This window comes from Pelophylax lessonae, assembly GCF_965119305.1.
Source record: "Pelophylax lessonae genome assembly, chromosome: 4".
Lineage (NCBI taxonomy): Eukaryota > Metazoa > Chordata > Amphibia > Anura > Ranidae > Pelophylax > Pelophylax lessonae.
In genome coordinates, this window is record NC_138771.1 from 456,960,894 (window position 1) to 456,980,467 (window position 19,574).

At 42.6% G+C, this 19,574-nt stretch overlaps 1 protein-coding gene across 1 annotated transcript in view; it reads right to left on the minus strand.

Annotated features, from left to right (window-relative positions):
* Positions 1-4,013: 4,013 nt before the first annotated feature.
* ATOX1 (antioxidant 1 copper chaperone) overlaps positions 4,014-19,574 on the minus strand; it is a 31,004-nt gene continuing 15,443 nt past the window's right edge. The window contains exons 2-3 of the mRNA XM_082255008.1: positions 11,383-11,458; positions 4,014-4,160 (exon numbers count right to left, since the gene is read on the minus strand). Of these exons, the coding sequence (XP_082111134.1) occupies positions 4,030-4,160; positions 11,383-11,458 (207 nt within the window). The 3' untranslated portion in view covers positions 4,014-4,029. The remainder of the gene's footprint in view (positions 4,161-11,382; positions 11,459-19,574) is intronic.

A 19,574-nucleotide genomic window follows, 5' to 3' on the forward strand; every position in this document is an offset into this window, starting at 1 on the left:
TAGACCAATATGTATTCGGATACATATTTTGGGTAAAAACAATCCCAATAAGTGTATATTGATTGGTTTGCGCAAAAGTTATAGCGCCTACAAACTATGGGATAGATTTAGTGACTTTTTTTTTGTATATATTTTTTACTAGAAATGGCGGTGATCAGCGACTTGTAGCGGGGCTGCGACATTGCGGCGGACAAATCTGACACCAAGTGACACTTTTTTGGGACCAGTGACACCAATACAGTGATCAGTGCTAAAAAAAATTGCACGGTCAATATATAAATGACACTGGCAGGGAAGGGGTTAACACCAGGGGCAATAAAAGGGTTAAATGTGTTCCCTATGAGTGCTTTCTAACTGTAGGGGGAATGCTTTGACTAAAGGAAAACGGAGATCTCAATTTTCCTCCCTGGCAGAACATCGGTATGCCTTGCTTACATAGGCAATCCGCCATTCTGCCTCGATTGCCCAGCAGACACTGCGTCCACCGGACCCGCTGATTGGCTCCCGCTGTGTCCAACTACAGTGAGAGCGGGGCTCCCGCTGTGTCCAACTACAGTGAGAGCGGGGCTCCCGCTGTGTCCAACTACAGTGAGAGCGGGGCTCCCGCGGGGCGCGTGCCCCAGAGTTAAAGAAGAAGATGACGTACAGGTACCTGGATTTTCGTTTAAGGGCAGCCCTGGAGCAGTATATGTACGTGGGGCGGTTCTTAAGCTGTTAATCAAGCTTGCCAATTAGGAGGTTGTTTTTTCCCCATTCTGGTCCGGTGGTCTCAGAAACTACTGAAATCAGAGATAGCCAAGAATCCAGCACTTTCAGAAAGAGGTCTGCAAAGGCAGCCCGCACATTTCTTCCAGTACAAGTTCCTTTTTCTTTTACTGATCATTCATTGTATGGATACTATAACTTATGAATGTTTTGTTTGGAATACCTTGCATGTTACTATAGAGTGCATGGGAAGTTCTGGATGTGTAAGACTGACTTCCAAAGGTTGCCCCAATTAAAGTAAATAAAAGTTGCACCCCAAACAAAAAAACAAGATAAAATTAATTGATCACCGAGGGCTGATTAACACCTGAATTGCACAGGAATGCATTCCACATTCCTATGTGATTCCTGTGAAATTTTCAGCCCATTCATTTGAATGAGCTGATATCGCACCAAAAGTAGTGCATGTACCATTTTTAAAAATACAGTGCAACCGGACTGAATGGTACTGCAGCAGTACCATATGAACCAGTACAGACAAACGCACTGTGCTTGCAATCTACGTTTTGGGTGTCGTTAGGAATACGTTGACACCTGCAGCAATTTGCACACCCAATGTCTTTTGAACACAGTGCGGGAAATGTGAATGGAACACAGATTTCCTGCATTGCATTGTGGTGTGAGTGAGCCCTAAAAAGAAACAAAAAAACAGCTTTTGCTGCATTATTCACCTTCAATCCAAAGATATGCCCTGCAGTATTTTTTTTCTGCCTCTAGATGTTCTCAGTCTGATGGCCACCATCATTTACCCATTTTCTTTAACCCCAGGTCATCTTGGACCAGACCCATCATATGACTGGACAGTGAAAGGAGAAGCAGCACAGTGGGAGCTCATTTCCCCTTTCACGTTGCTTTTTCCTCATGTCAGCATGTTTTTTTGTCAGTACACAACTCATGGTTCACTGTACTGCTCCTTCCTCTCACACTTCCATCTTCTTTGCTGTACAGGAACAGCAAGAGGTTGATAGCATGTGAAATTCACATAGTTACACTGGTTGCATTAACCCTTTCGCTGCAGTGAGGGGGGGAGGGTTTACACACAGCCCCACGTGTCTATTGGTCAGCCGCCTGTCACATGAAAGTAGCCTGAAGCCTCCGGATTGCTTTCACACACGCTTCATAACTTGCACCCTGCACATGCCTCCGCCATGTATCCAAGGCTCTGCTTGCCCATCCATGGGCCAGAGACCGGTATAGCAGGTGCCGCCAGAAAGGGGGGAGGGAGCTGAAACGTCTGCTCTCGTCCCCTTCTTGTTGCTGACCCAGAAGCAACGTGTTTGACGTCACTTCTGGTTCCCCCTGTCCGCTCACCCCCCCATATAAACACACGCGTTGGGGGTGCCTACACATAAAAACATTAAAATTGTGATACATGTTATCCCCACGCACACAGGAGAGAGCAATATTTCTATTACCAGACCTCCTCCACAACAATAAAATAATGACCTTTAGGGAACTTTTAAAGCATCGCTTACAGTATACAGTATACAGTACTGAAGTTTGTTGTCATTTCACGGGTGCAAACAGTTCGACAAGTTGGGCATCTATTTACTCAGTGCAACCTCATCTTTTCATTTTTCCATAAAATTGGATAGTTTGTGTCTGCAGGCCCCAAAATTAAACTTTAGTGTATTTTTTTATTTTTTTTTTATTTTGTGTTTCCGAGACCTTTGCGGTAATATCATGTTACATACAAAATTGGAACTACAACTATTTTATTCTCTAGGGTTCTGCTTTCAGAAAATGAATAATGTTTTGGGGGTTTATGCAATTTTCCAGCCCAAAAATTATTATTTAAACGTGTGTAAAAAAAAAAAAAAAAAAAAAACCAGACAAAACGCCTCTGGCAGCAAAAGGGTTACTTTTTTTTTTTTTTTTTTAATGATGTATTTATCATTACAGAACTGCATTCATTTGTGTCTTTTATATTTGCTTAGAGTTCGGTTTGAAGGTAAATGATACAAATGTGTCCAAATTAATTGTCTATCAGTTTTCAAAAGAAAAAAAGGAATACAATAATAATGGCTGGCGTTCCCATTACATATAGCCTTCCTTCCTCCTAGTTACTATACAATCTGCAACCCTCTCCTAGACCCTATGAGAGCTTTTGACAGATTGAAATGCGTTGTTGGGCAGATGAGCAGGTGGAACAGCCTCTGTACTGAATAATACAAATACATCTTCATATCAGGTTTCACCACGGAGGGCGACTTTTTTCTTTGTTGGATGGTTAGGACTATGGAGCGGGTAGCAAACCACTTGAAGCCAGCGCCTATGGATTGGTGAAGCAGGGGGTAACTGCCTAAAGATGAGTAATAAAGTTTCTCTGCATTACAGCTTTATCTAGCTGCATTTCCAACACTTAAAGCGGAGTTCCACCCTGAAAATGTTTTTTTCCCTGCCCGCTTGCTTTAAATTACCTGTAAAAGAATTGGATAATTAATTTTTTTTTTTTTATTCACTTACCTTGTTTTTAAAGAAAATATACTTACCTTACTTCCTCTTCCTCCCTCCCGCCGCCGTCACTTCCTTCTTGCATTGATTCCTGGGTGCTGAACTTCATGGCTCCCAGGAATCAATGCGCCTGCACCGGCCCCGCTCGTCAGTTCCGGCGCATGCGCGTCATTCCCTGGCATGCCCGCTCGTCAGTTCCGGCGCAGGTGCGTCATTCCCTGGCATGCCCAGAAGCTGTGCAGGGATAACGCGCCTGCGCCGGAACTGACGAGCGGGGCCGGTGCAGGGAACTCTGGGACCGAAGAGGACACGGAAGCTTCAACTGCCCACACCTGAGATGGCAGCGCTGGACAAGACATTTTCAAGTTAAGTATTTCTTCTAAAAGGTAAGTGAACCCGGGGACAGTTCAAAGGCTATCATTGCTGAAATGCACTAGCCCTGACTGTCCTGGGGGTATTTTTGTCTAAATTTTATTTTTCAGGCCAGAACTCCACTTTAATATACTCCCCCACGCTGAAAATGGAAGTTAATCTTACTACAACAAATTTAAGAGCTGGCAATGTTGACTTTTTGATGTTTTTTAAAGATGTAGACTTATCAAACTTTCACAACATGTCAAGTCCTGACATACTTATGCTTGTTCCAGGTCAGTGACTTAGTAGTTCGGTAAGTATAAGGATGGCCCACTACAATTCCCTGCATTAGGGAATCCCACCTTAATGTATGAAAAAAAAACACACTGCAACATTTTCCTTCTGGCAGCGCATCAGACAAACATTATTAAAATAGTTACCGTATGCTATTTCCTTTTAGTCCTTACAGCCCAGGTATTTTGCCTCTTTTCCAGTCTTCTTCAGGGTCTCCAACAATTGGTCCACTGAGTGTTGGTCAGATTGTATCAACACTTTCTTGTTTGGCAAGTCAATTTCATACTTCACATCTAAAAAGGAAAGAAGTCTACATTAATGCCCCATCCAAAAAAAAAGGTACTTCTAGTATATAACGCCAAGCTGAAGCACCCAACAGTTCTTATATCTGTAAAGTGTCTCTAGGACATTGGATCCTTTGGCTCCATTCACACCTAATGCTGGCCATATACTACCTGAAAAATCGTTCGAAAATCTGTCATTTGGTCCGTGCGTTCGTTTTTCGTCCAGTTAATTGGCACTAATAGAAAATTGGTTTTAACTTTTCAGAGCCGAAAAATCGAAGGAACAGCTTGGAAAAATTCTGCCGAACGAACGATAAATTTAAAGGTTAATGTGTTTCTCGGCCGAACTGTTTGCACTAGGCATATGTGACAAACTGAACGAAAAACAGATTCATTTATGTCCATTGAACGACTTATCGTTCGAAATTAGATTTTTCGTTTTTCGAAAAAGAGTTTTTCGGCTAGTGTATGGCCAGCTTAAGTGTAGTGTATCAACAGCTGCTGCACCACGGTTTTTTGTGTGTTTTCTTGGCGCGTCATTTGAATGGGCCTCCTTCCACTCCAAAAATGCTCCAAAGAAGCTCATGTATCAAATTTTGGCACAGAACCAGGAGCCTTTGGCGGTGCGATGTTTGCCACAATTTTAGCGTGTTTTGTCACTGGACAATTGTGGCAAAAATCACATCGTGTTTGGGGTGCCATAAAGATACAATGGCTTAGCAAACGCGTTCCGTGTTTTGCCGTGATTCCACCCGACCATTTCAGTATGCTCAGGTGTGAATGGAGTCTAACTGAATGCATTCATATTCATTTGGAGTATAAAAACCAAATGATGTTCATATGGGAACAGGTCTCTGGATTCAGCAACGAATAACTTTATTGATCTCCAAAAAGAAAGTGTATTAAAAAAAAAAAAAAAAAAAAAAAAAGGCTGGACTCAATATTGCGCAGGTTTGACGTGGGCTGTTTGCAGCTTACCCTAGTTTGGGATAAGGGCAAAACATTTTTTGGTTCCCTTCACTACCTATCCATGTGAAACCAGATTCTCTGCCCAGCATCATTCAACCCAAACAGAAGAGGTCATACTGTGAGTGGCCCCTGGCAGAGGTGGGCTTTAGGAATCCCTTTTCTAGGACCTCTCCACCACAAAGATTCAGATAGTAAGAAAATCCAAACAGCTTCGAACCCTTGCTCACATAATCTGTTTTTCAACTGCAGATTTTAAGTTTTTATACAACAAATGGAAAAAGTATCAGATACATTTTCCTCTACTTTATTACTCCAGCCTTCTGGGATCAGGAAGTATAATGAAGAGCTCTGGTCTCAGATATTATTTACTTGTGTTCTCAAACTTTGTTTGTCCTGATTATTCACCGTGAACAAACAGTTTCATGGCTCAGAAAAGGGATTTACAAGCCAGGGAACAGGGACAAAAGCAGAGCTTGGGACATTTCAGAGAAACATTAGCCTAGTCAGAAAGCAACTTGAAAAGTTTATCAACCCCCACCACCACCGTCCTGAAATAAATCAGAAATCATCCATCAACGCTGTGTCTACACTGAACTGAGGAAAGCATGGGCAAATCTGATGGATGGTAATCACCCATGTAATACAGACATGTGCAGGGGACAATGAGAAAGTTCAATAATGGTTCACATTTGTGTGCCGTACCCTCATATGACCATGCTTGCCATCTACCTATATGATATTTTTCAGCCTTGAGGGAAAGTGATGTGGCATAAATGACCCAACTATGAGCAGACTGGGTATAAATCCACTTATTCCATCTAATATCTGTGCAACTGGTTCATTTTAATCTCCTCAACATCACACACTCCTCTTTTCTTCTTTCCCCCACAACTATGTATCTACAGGGGGAATGGGAAGCTGCACTATGTAAGCTATGAGTCGATCAAGCATGAGTAACCTACATAGGGTCATGGACTCTCCCCATGTGACACCACTGGTGCTTATAGCTTGGCCCAGCACCATCACAAGGAGAGAGTCACATGCTCCTCCATACGCATGTTTTTTTTTTTTTTTTTGCTCCCGGCAGCTGAACAGAGTGGTGTAGATGAATGAAAATTTATTATAAAATGCTGGGAAAGGGAACATTAATGCAGGGCTTGACAAATTTGCTTGAAAACTAGGAGCCAGCTAAAAAAGTTAGAAGCCATTTTTTTTTGTGCATGCCGAATGGCCGGCTTCTGTCGGACTGGCTGCCATACACACGGACTGAATGGTGGCCAGTTTTTAATGAACCGGCTGATGTTGCCAGGTATTCGGCCTGTGTGTACTTGGCTTGATGGTGTGATGGGCAGTGGCTCACCAAGGAAGGAAAGTGCAGGAAGTTGGAGGAGATCCAGTAACTCATGCCACCTTAGGCCCCTTTCACACGTGCACCTCCACTAAGCGTAATCCGCTTGCTCGGCGGGGATTTCTCTGCTAATCCCTGCTGAGCAGGTGGATGACAGGTCTTGTCTGCTCCACAATGCAGAGCGAACATGGACACAGTACCGCTCTCCTCTATGGGGCAGTTGGATGGAAATAGACTGCCTGTCCATTTCAATCTGATGCCATCTGATTCGATCGACCGGATGGAAAGTAGGACCACCATCTGTCTGTTTCTGCCCGACAGGATCGGCTAGCAGCAGTTGTCAGCAGACATCCGCCACTCCATAGAGGAGACTGGAGGGTCCGATCAGAACCACCTGAAAAACTGAAAGACCTGATAAGACAGCCCGTGTGAAAGGGGCCTTTGGCTGTGTGGCATGACATGGAGAGTAAAAAAAAAATTAGTAAAAAAAATTAAATGAAATGAATAAAACAACTGTTTCCATCTCAGCGCCGCCAGTGACTGCTTGTTGCAGTCTCCGGCCACCACTAGAGGGCGCCAGTTCCCCGATTGAGGCATCTCCCTACAACAGGCCTCAAAGCTGCCGCCGCCTCAATTACTGGCCGGCATGGCATCTAAGTCAGCGCACCTGCCGGCAGGGGCCACAGTGTAGCCCAGGCACCAGGTCGCTAATTCTAGTCGCCAATGCGATCTGGCGCCTGGGGTTTGTCGAGCCCTGCATTAATGCATATCTTCCTGTTTTATAAGGATTTATGTGAAATAGTTTGGTTAGTGGATCTACTAGTTAAGCTGACTGGATGCTGGTTAGATGTGTAGGCATTACCTTATCAAACATCAGTTTATAAACATGCAGGCTCAAGAGACAGGGTGGATTTGATTTAAATCAAGTAAATTTAGATCACTAGCAAAAAGGCTTGATATAAATCAACTCGATTTAAATCATAATTTTTAAAGAGCAACTGTCATCTCTGTCCCGCAGCGGCTCCTCCTCTGACCTGCTGTTAAGTCACTGACAGTCCCATTCACTATAATGGGATGGCTGGTGATGCGGCAGTAACACAACAAGGTGAGGGACGTGGCAGCAGTAGGTGAGTGGATGCCCGCTGACAGGTGCTGCCATGATGGATCTAAAATGACAGGTGCACTTTAAATGTAAGGACTCATTCTTGCTGGTAGTGTGAATGCATCAATGCAGGGCATGTTATCTCAGCTTGCAGAGCTTGGATTCATTGAATGATTTTACCAAAAATGTAAATATTGCAGAATATACAGCCTCTTGCTACATAACTAAGCTCCACTTCATGCTTAATAAATTAAACTATTATTGTATCTTAAATAAAAACTATCTTTAGATAGATTTTTACTCCAAAAGCATTTTATTAAAATAAATTTGATAAAAAAAAAAAAAAAAAATCTGATTTAAATAAAACATTTTTTGTTTTAAAAATTATCGATTTTTATGCACCCTGTTAGGAGATTAGACTGTACATGATTAAATTAATGGAGAAATAGGAAGACATCTCCAAACGGACTAAACAAATAAATAAAATAGTAATATATGGCCAGATTTAGCCAGGGTTGTAGGATACCTGAAAATAAGATATTTTATCAAACAATAAACAGGTCATCATATGTTTATGTGAGAGACCGAGGTAGTAGGTTCTGGATCAAAATGTAATACAGTCAAAATATAAATCATATTGAAGTGTACAAGGGGTCCAAGTAGGCATATAAGGAAACCTACTGCTAAAGAGCCCTGCCCACCTTTATCCTTGCTCTGGTGCTGATCTGCAGACTTTCCTCCCAACAACACACAATTCCAAAAATTGTAACGAGCCAAATTTCTATGCTGAATAGTTTCTCATATCTTGTTCAATAAAAGAAGCTTGATCCTGGATCAGGATGTGATCCAGGATAGAGATGTATGATGTAGTCAAATATGATCTACATATTTTTTCTGTCTTTGGTTGGCAACTAACAAACAGACCTCTGGGGATCTTCAAGTAAAATGTGAGAGGTACCAAACAGGGTTAGACAAAATTTTGAGGCCATGAAGTTTATTCCATCTTAAAAATATAAAAACGCATTTGAAAGGGGTTATAATGTTCTCTCCCATCAGTGCTACAAACTGCTGGTAAACATTGGGATGGTCTCAGGTATAAAATGCTCTAAGCAGGCCCCAGCAGCTGAAAGCAATGCACAGTAATTTTGAGCCTTGAAGGAAGAGGTCTGTTAAAACCCTTAGGCCCCTTTCACACATGCTGTCCGTTTGTCCGTTTTTCATCCATCCGTTGACGGATGAAAAACGGACATCAATGCATCTCTATGTAAAAACGGATGACAACTGATGATCATCAGTTAACATCCGTTTTCATCCACTTCCGTCAATGTCCGTTTTTTTGAACGGATGAATGCCCTATTTTTCATCCGTCATAAAAACGGATCGGACGAAAAACGGATGTCAACTGATGACAACGGATGAAAAACTGATGTCAACTGATGACAACGGATGAAAAACGGACGACAACGGATGAAAAACGGATGAAAAACGGATGAAAAACGGATAACAACTGACGAAAAACGGATGAAAAACTGATGACAACTGACGAAAAACGGATGAAAAACTGATGAAAAACGGATGAAAAACTGATACATTTGACGTGACTGAACTGATGAACTGAACGGACTGTATGTGTGAAAGGGGCCTTAGGCCTATTTCACACATGCCAGTTTTTCAGGCGGATCTGAACGGATGCATCCCTATGGGGCAGCGGCTGTCAGCGGAGACATGTCCGCTGACATCCGATCCAATCCTGTCCGTCAAATCTGGACGGATGGAAACCCTATTTTCCATCCATCTGGCGGATGGGATCGGATGAAAACAGACAGGCGGTCCGTTCTTATCCGATTCCCCCATAGAGGAGAGCGGGGACCTGACAGCTCAGTCTCCGCGCACACAGTGGAGACGGAGCTGTCATCTGCCTGCTAAGCGGGGGATCGGCGGATCGATCCCCCCGCTGAGCAGAAAACGGAAGGGACAGGATCAGACATGTGTGAAAGGGGCCTAAAAACAAGTTGGCTTGTCCTTTCAAAGTTTTATGAAGAAACATTTGGTTGACCCTCTTTTTTTTTGTTTTTATGTACCACTTGGATCATACATCTTTGGTTTCAAAAGTTCTTCACACAGCAACAATTACAGGCTGTTTTACGCAATGTTTCTGTTTGGCTGCTTTGAACTCCCCTCCATTCCTTTCTGCACTATTATGAAGCAATGAAGATTGCAAATGCAGAGATTCTTATTTTTTCATTTTAATCTGTGTCTATGTGTGATCTGTAACTGGCCATGAACGATTAAGGAAACCTGTCATGATAGAAACATTGGAACTTGCACACGGATGTTTAAAATATGCAAACTACAAAGTTGTGACCCTGGTCCTGCCTTCATTTCCCAATAAATCACTGACCTCAAGCAAGTATGCAAGACAGAATTGAGACCTTACTTGCTGTATGGTTGCACTCACTAGATAGAAAAGCCGGGATCAACATGACAACCGTTCTCAGCAATGGCAGCTTTCCTCAAGGATCACTTTAACTGCTTCAATACCAGGCACTTTCACACCCTTCCTGCCCAGACCAATTTTCAGCTTTCAGCGCTGTCGCACTTTGAATGACAATTGCGCGGTCATATAATGCTGTACCCAGATGAATTTTTCACCATTTTTTCCAAACAAATAGAGCTTTTTATTTGGTGGTATTAAATCACCGCCGGGGGTTTTTTTTTTAGAAAAAAAAAAAAAAAACGAAAAAAGGCCGAAATTTTGGAGGAAAAAAAAAAAGTTTTTTTTAAGTTTGCTGGAAACTTTGGTAAATAAGTAATTTTTTTTCCTTCACAGATTTGCGCTTCTGAGGCACTAATATACCGCACTGATGGACACTGATAGGCATCACTACTGGGCACTGACTGGTATCACTGCTGGGCACCGTAGGGGCTGCACTGATGATCAGTGCCTTAATTACCTGTACAGGTCTCCCCTGCGAGGAAATGCCGCTGATCGGCTCTCCTCTCCTCACACTCTCTTTGTGTTTACATGTGATCAGCTGTAATTGGACACAGCTGATCACATGGGTAAAAAGCCGCGTCATCGGCTCTTTACTGAGATTGGGGTCGTGCCGTGTCCCAGGGACACAGTGTGCCTGCGATCGCCATGCTCCCCCTGGGCGTGTGAGAGCAGCGAGACTGGGGCAACGTCATGTGATGTTGTTGCAGAACAAGAGTGCATCCCGCCCGCCATCATTTGTCCATACAGCGGGCGGGAGGTGATTAAAGGATGACTCCACCTAAAACCAATTCTGAATAGTTTAGCAAACTAGCTGTTCTTTACATCTTTTAGATTTGACTAGTCAACCTGCCATGGCTGTGTTTAGGTGTCAGCTTTACTGTTGGTTTCTTTGTTTCTTATTATGAGAAATGTGGTAGCAGGGGTAAGAACATCCTAAGGCAGTGGTTCTCAACTCCGGTCCTCAAGACCCACTAACAGGCCAGATTTTAAGTATCACCCTGGGGAGATGTAGACAAGAACACTGCAATCACTGAGCAGCAAAATATGTCACCTGTGATGTATTTTAGTTTTCTTGCAAAGCTGGCCTGTTAGTGGGTCCCGAGGCCCAGGGTTGAGAACCACTGTCCTAAGGCAAGTAGAAAGACACAAACACCATTGTGGGTTTGCACTGAGTCAGGAACTATGGCAGGAGTGGTCAGCAACGATATCACCATGCAATAAAAGATGCCAACAGGTGGATCAACACACCAGCTGAAGAATAACTTATGGGTGGACAATGCAAATTTTAACAAACAAAATTATGAAATACGGTTACCTGGAAGTCGGGAAAGAACCCGCGTCACAGCATTTGAGCAACCTTCACAGGTCATGTCCACAAAAAACTCCTCTTTCTACAAGCATAAAAAGAAACAAGAACAGATTATATACACTCTGGTACGTATTACCCCTTGCATTGTTCGGTGTTGAAGTGGATCATGCTTTCTAGATTTGGTGAAAACAGAATTTCCATACACACAATATTCTTGTTAAAAATAAATAAAATCATACACAATCATTTTTTCCCCCCCACAACATTACCCCCTTATACATTTTTCCCATGCAGCATTTCAGTGTCCTTTGGCACATCTCTGTCCCTCCATCTTTGACTCCAAAGTGCATAATAAACGGGAACCCCAAAAAAAAAATAAAAGCATAAAGAAAAACAACTGAAACTTCTGGGAGGAGCCTAGAGTTTGGCTTTAAAGCCAAGGTTCACTATTAAAAAAAATAAAATGTGCATTTATCATTTTTTTTTTTTCTAAGGAGCCTGCAGAAGAGGCAGTTACCTGACAGCAGGAAGATCAATGAACGAGGATGCTCACCGGTGCCCTTATAATAGTTTATTGAGAACAACAAGCTGTCGGCCGCAATGGATGATGATACTTGTAGTCTATTCATTCACTCACAGTGAAACGTTTTATGAACGATGCAGCTGTGTGGGTGAAGTCCCCCACAGCTGCACGTTTTTTAAATTGTGACAGCAAGGGAGGGGGGCTGAATCACAGAGAGAAGGTGCAGATGCTGGAATATGTTCCATACATTATATATATATATAAATAAATATATATAAATATAAATACACACACACACACACACACACACACACACACACACACACGTTTTGCCTTGCATTTCTATCTTGAACTGAATGGTTTGTTTTGCAAGGTGAGGGTTCACATATACTTTAGGGTTAAGCCCTGGTTGAGTGATTGAACGGGTTCTCTTTAAATAAACATTTATTCTGCTTTAGATTGATAAGTTTAAAGGACACTGGAACTAAAGTTCACACCTTCATATGTTCAGTCTACGTGCAGCAGGTCAACGCACATTAATACGATAACACAGAACGGCTTGTACAATTACCCTGGAGATAATGTAGAAAAACTGCAAGAAGGGTGTAGAAGCTCTTATTTATCAAAGTGTTCTTAAAGAATAACTTCAATAAAACACAACTAAAATGTATTTGTAGCAACTATTTTATCATCTGAAAGATTTTCTAAGTAATGCACACAACCTAGTGATGCACCCAATGCTGTAGTGCTATAGGGCTGCACTTTATAAGATGCATGACAACATTTCTACACCTGGCCTTTCCCTGGTGCTACACCCACACCTACGTCCTGTTTGCTGCCCTATGGCCCTGCCCACAGCCTCTTTTCCATGCTGCATTCCCATCCCATCGGCACCCTCTTTTCCATGCTGCATTCCCATCGGCACCCTCTTTTCCATGCTGCATTCCCATCGGCACCCTCTTTTCCATGCTGCATTCCCATCGGCACCCTCTTTTCCATGCTGCATTCCCATCAGCACCCTCTTTTCCATGCTGCATTCCCATCAGCACCCTCTTTTCCATGCTGCATTCCTATAAGCACCCTCTTTTCCATGCTGCGTTCCCATCAGCACCCTCTTTTCCATGCTGCGTTCCCATCAGCACCCTCTTTTCCATGCTGCATTCCCATCAGCACCCTCTTTTCCATGCTGCGTTCCCATCAGCACCCTCTTTTCCATGCTGAGGCCTCATTTCAATGCAGCAGTCCCAACAGCAGCTTCATTTCTGTGCTATGGCCCCACCTTCAGACTCTTCTGCGTTGCAGCCCTGAGGCACCTATAATCCCCTGCTCTCGTCCACCAATCTGATGCTATGTCACAGCCAAAAGCAAATAGCCTGCACTTCTAGATACAATATATGGATGCAGAGCTTGGGCCTGAAAACACACAATAGTATACCTACATTTTCAATATTTTATTTTTGACATGATTAAAACCTTTAAATACAAAGAAAAGAGAAGAAAGCCTTTTAAGTGTATTATTTATTTAGAACATGAGACAATCTGCCAAATGAACACTCACATGGAGGTAAAGGATAAAAGGCTCACCTGTAGGTGACAATCCGATGGAATGATTCCTCAGCGCCTCCACGTATGTATTTAGTGCACATAGATATCTTGTATTATCGTGTGTATATGTGTATTTACTTGCATAGTTGTGCATTTGTGCATAGTTCCTTTATTACCTTTATTTTTAGCCCTTCCTTGTGAACAACAACCCAATAGTGCCAATCCGCCAATTAGTAGTATTTAAACTAAGCTCCCTTTTATTCTCGTATCGCTTGAGAAAGAAGCACGCATGCTCCGTACGAGCCTCGTGCAGGCTCTGAAATGCGTTGTGGTTTTCTTTTCACTCTGGTGACGTCACATGCCTATCGGCATTGCGCTCCAAGCCGCCAGCATCCATCCAGCTATACCCAGAACGACTCGGACTACTGCGGCTATCTCCCTGTCACACCGTGGCTTTCACTACCCCGGATAGGAGGCGTTGAGGAATCATTCCATCGGATTGTCACCTACAGATGAGCCTGTTTTGAAATTCATCAAGGGGGTGAATAAGGTTCAAGAGGGTAGTATTTTCAATATGAAACCAAAATCAAGAACACAGGGACATGACCTCAAACTAACTGAAGGAAAGTTTAAAACTAATCTTAGACTATTTTTCTTACTGAAAGTAGTTGATGCTTGGAATAAACCTCCAGCAGAGGTAGTGAGTTCTGGCAGGAATACACAATAAAAAAATAGTACTCAAATTTTCCTTCTGCGAACGATCAGCCGATTTTCTACTCATTGATGCCCAGCAATCAATACCCGATATCGATATTATGAACGAAAAAGACTGATTGAAAAAAAAATTCTGTCGTATCGTTTGCGAAAGAACGTTTTTCTATTCGTTGGTGTGAAGATCATCAGTAGAAACTCTATAGAACATTATCATGCATGAGTGGAAAAAGTTGGCGACCTGGAAGCAGTGTTCTAGAATCAAGTTTGGTAAACACCAATGAAAAATTCCAAATTAACAAGGCAAAAGAAATGTCAGCAAAAATATATATACGGTTTCAATGCCGGTCCCTTCAACGAAGAGCGTAGGAACGTTCGTTCTGGGAGGAAGGGCGTGGCTACAAGGTCACATGCACACTACATCACTTCCACTTGTACGTGAAACGTCAACACTACGTATCAAATTGATTGCTCTTTGAAAGATTTTTTCGATTGTTAATGTTGGTGATGATTTCGACCAACGAACGCTGTTTCGTTGGTCGGCGATTGAACGATCGGTCAATATTCGAACCGTGTATTCCTGCTATTAGCCAACAGTAAACTGCTTCAAACTTGCTTGGGACAAACATAGATCTATACTCAAAAAAAAGTTAACAAAAAAAAAATACAAAATATGTATATTAAAAAAAAAATAATAATTATATATATATATATATATATATATATATATATATATATATATATATATATATATAGATATAAATAATGGACAGACTTGATTGACCATCTGGTCTTTTTCTGCCATAATTTTTCTCTGTTTTGAGTCAAACAGAGCTTTCTTTTGATGGTATTTATTAACCACAGGGTCTTGTATTGTTCATTTATACTATACAAAGAAAGGTTTCCTTTATTTCCAGTTTTAAAACAGATCAAATAATTTTCTTTATAAATAGTTGCTTATAAATTGTAGAAAGCACTGGGTGATGGGGAACACTTACAGCGGGTGATCCTGAGAACTAGCGTACATGAGGTCTATTGCTGGTGCATACATAAGAATCCACACCGGACAGAGAGTACTCCTAACCACGTCTCATGTAGTCTGCTACCAGGCTATCGCATGCTTGATGAACCCAATTGGACTTGTCTGCTCTTTATTATACCCACGATGGTTCAGATCCTGGTAAGAGCTGATTAAACTCAAAGTAAAGAAGCGATCAGCAGAAATCCTCCTTCCTCTCTTTCTGTTGTAAGAAGAAGAGGAGGGCTGGCTGCTGATCACAACCATTGTTTACTACTAGTGATCGCTATGATTGGTTTACTGCAATGACAGCACAATGAAAGGCATTTTAAGTGCTTTTTGCACTCTTGGGCTTTAAAACAAAGCTATTTATAAATGTCCCATCAGAATTAAAGATGTACTGGCCTGCCATTTAATTACAACGGCCGTGTCTTGATGAAGATCCTGTTTACATGAGACCCACAGGACCGTGGCTTTTCGGGAAAACTGTACCTTGTCTGCTGCTTCCCATCAACTGTTTTGTCTGGCTGTGCCCTGCCATGTATTTTTCATCATCACTGTCTGATCTCCTGCCTGCTTCCTGTTCCCTGACCCACATTCTGGATTCCAAACAGAAGCTGGAACAACTGCCACACTTAATTGAAACACAACGAAAACATTACACAGAAAGCAAATGCTGTGCATGCTGTTTTTAAAGGTCTCTTATACTTCCTCCTAGAAAAAGCCGTTTGGGCATCACTAGTGATGTGAGCACACGATTCATTACAGGACACTTATCCATGCTGTCTTAGGTCAGCCGTAGACAGTTTAACCACTTCAGCCCCAGAAGATTTTACCCCCTTCCTGACCAGGCCCTATTTTGCGATTCGGCACTGCGTGATTTTAACTGACAATTGCGCGGTCGTAAGACGCTGTACCCAAATGAAATTGACGTCCTATTTTTCCCACAAATAGAGCTTTCTTTTGGTGGTATTTGATCACCTGTGCGATTTTTACTTTTTGCGCTATAAACAAAAAAAAGAGCGACAATTTTGAAAAAATAACAATATTTTTCACATTTTTTTATATGAAATTCCCCCCCAAAAATGTAAAAAAATCTAAATTTTTTAACATTTTAGGCCAATTAGTTTTCTGCCACATATTTTTTTTTTTACCAAACATATCGCAATAAGCGTATTTTGATTGAAAGTTATTACGTTTACTAACCAAGGGAAAGATTTTTGTCATTTTTATTGTTTTTTTTTTCTTTTAACGAGTAATGGCGGCGATCTGCGATTTTTTTTTGCGGGACTGCAACATTGCGGCAGACAGATCGGACCCTTGACTGACATTTTTGACACTTTTGGGGGTACCAGTGACATTACTACAGTAATCAGTGCTATATATATGCACTGTTACTGTAAAAATGACACTGGCAGAGAAGGGGTTAACTTTATTAGTGATCAATGGGTTAAGTGTGTCCCTAGGGGCGTGCTTCTTACTGTAAAGGGGCGTGGCTTGTGATGTAACCAGAGAGACATACGATCCTACATAGCAGGATCGTATGATCTCTGCAGTTAGATCAAGGAGAATGACAGGCGGCTTTGTTTACATCAGCCGCCTGCCTTTCTCCCTCTCCATGGGGAGATTGCGAGTGGCCGGCGGACATCGGGTCCGCCGGTCACACGCGCGAACATGTCAGGGAACAAGCGGGAGCGCACCTCCGGCGGTGCGCGCTCACCCCCTAGAGGCTCACAGGCGAGCGACATAGTACTACCTCACTTTGCCTGTACTTGCGGCGGTCGGCTAGTGGTTAAATCTCGGCTGGTTCAGCAGGGACTGGCCGCGATTCGAACCACGTAAAGGCAGGCTGAATGTAATGAATTAATCAACTTGGGTACAACCAGCCTGTCGGATTTTAATGTGGAACTGCATTGCATCTGAGCACCACAAACCAAAAAAGCTTTTTAATGTATTTTTTATATTCAAAGCAAACTCCCCCCCCATCAATCAGTGTCTCCATCCTTTATTTTGCTGAGAAATCATTTTGAAATACACTCCTGGCAAATCTGGTAGAGGCCATCTTGAGTAAGGGCAAATGATTCATGTGTCATTTACTTCCTGGAATCCATCTGCCCTTAGCTTAGGCATAGGCTGCACTGAGAACCCTCCCTCCCCTCCTGAAGACTGCTGCGATGTATGACAACATTTGCCTAGGCATGGAAACCAAGAAAAAATTAAAGAAATTGAAAAAAAAAAAAAAGGTAAAACAAGTAAATACGATATACCCTCCTATTTACTAATGATAGTAGCATAAGGTTTAAAAAAAAAAAAGTCAATGTTGATTGAGAGAGTGAAGTTACACTTGAAATGCAATTATTGCTTGCAGCTGTTATAGCTGCTAGCAATAACTATTGTGTTCTCCCGATGGGGACGGTTCCCCCCCTCCCCCCACCCACTGTGAGAAAACAATGGCTCAGCAGGAAGGATTCCCCTGTCAACCTGTGGTTGCAGGAAAGAAAATCGCCCCATCTATGGCCAGCTTTAAAGCGGTAGTAAACCAAATCCAAGACAATGGCATAACGTGCTAGTATGTACCGCATACCTTATAATGAAGCCCTCCAGTAGCATGCTGTCACTGCTGACAGCGCTTCCATCTTCATAGAAGTTATGGCTGCAGCACAAGCTCTGAATTGATGGCACAGGTATGCCAACCCTTAAGAGCGCACCTGCCGGTGACATCAGTAGTGCATGCAGTGTGAATATCTCCTAAACAGTGCATGTTTAGGAGATATTCACTGTACCTACAGGTAAGCCTTACTATAGGCTCACCAGTGAAAAAAGAAAAAAGGCTTCACTACCACTTTAATAATTGTGGTTGCTTATCTGTCGCATCTTAGGACAATTATACACTTGTGAAGAGCAGCATTTTTGTGCATTTAAAAAAAAAAAAAAAAAGGGAGCAGCACTCCGCAAGGACACAGACAACAATGGTTTTCTTTGAGCCCAGTTCACACTTCCTTGCAGCTGCCAGCTACTGGGCACAGTGGTGTGAGAAACAGCAGAATTTTCCTGAACTGCTCCTCAGGTCTCTGTGCGGCCCTGCGTTTTAATGCATGGTCACTCAGCTGAGTGGCTGTGCATAGAATTTGTCATATTCCACTAAAGTTTAAAAAAAAAAAAAAAAAAAGGAATACTGTGCTTTGTGTTATAAAAACAAAAAGGCACCTCTGCCCCCTGGCACAAGAGATCACTACCCGCAGAGGAAAAAAAAAAAGCTGCAAACATTTGCAGCAGAAGAATATATAAGCAGTCAGTGGTTATTTGGCTGCAAAATCATGCAGAACTAAAACTAAATCCGTTACTTTGGTCGAAAAACAGATAAAAAAAAAAGATTAAATCATGCTAACATTCTTGTACACAAATTGCGCAATAATTATGCAACTGCTTTAATCACTGCCCGCTCCTGTATAATATAGCTGGCTAGTGTAGTTTCAGCTATAGCAGCCCTTATTCCCTGCAGGGGTGTCCAAACTATGGCACTCCAGCTGTTCATGAACTACAATTCCCATCATGCCTAGTTATGTCTGTAAACGTCAGAGTTTTACAATGCCTCATGGGACGTGTAGTTCCGCAGCAGCTGGAGGGCCGTAGTTTGGACATCCCAGCCTTAAAGCAAGCAGGCCTACTGATACTTGGTTGCCCTCCTGGACTTTTACACAATGTTATACTAGCACACGTGTAAAACAAAGGCCCGCTGGTCGAATGCAGCCCTCCAGGCCATTTCATGTGCCCCTCGCACCTCTCCTGCAGCTGCGGCATCCCCTTCATCTCCGCCCCCACCTTGTCTTGGCAATTGGCAGCAGAGAAAAGGACAGAACTCCTCTGCCAGATCCTTCTTTTTTCTGTGCAGCCATGGAGAGGGTCCTCTCTGCCCCTGTCTCAGCAGTTGGCAGCAGAAAGGACAGAACTCCTCCTACAGATCCTGCACCTCTATCCGCCTCCCCATAGCTTTTAGCAGACTCAGGCAGATGACTCTCGCCCTCATAGGGTCCTCCTCCAGACCCAAACTTTTTTGCTTCCCAGCTCCTACCCAAGATTCTTTCAGACAGCAGATAAGTGGGTTGCACTGTGATGTAAGGGAAGTTTGGGGACTCTTGACTTCTGATGGTGATTTGGGCTCTTGACATCTGATGTAAAGGGGGTTGGGGGTGCACAGGACATCTCGTCTTTCAGATACAACCGGCCCTTTGAGGGCAACCATAATGCTGATGTGGCCTGCAATTATATTGAGTGTGACACCCCTGCTCTAGCACAAGAGGCTGGGCAAAAGGTAGAAAAAGGAGTGCCTGTCACACAGGGAGATACAGGTGTCTTCAATCCTCTAGTTAAAGTGATTGAAAAGTATTTTTTTAAATAACA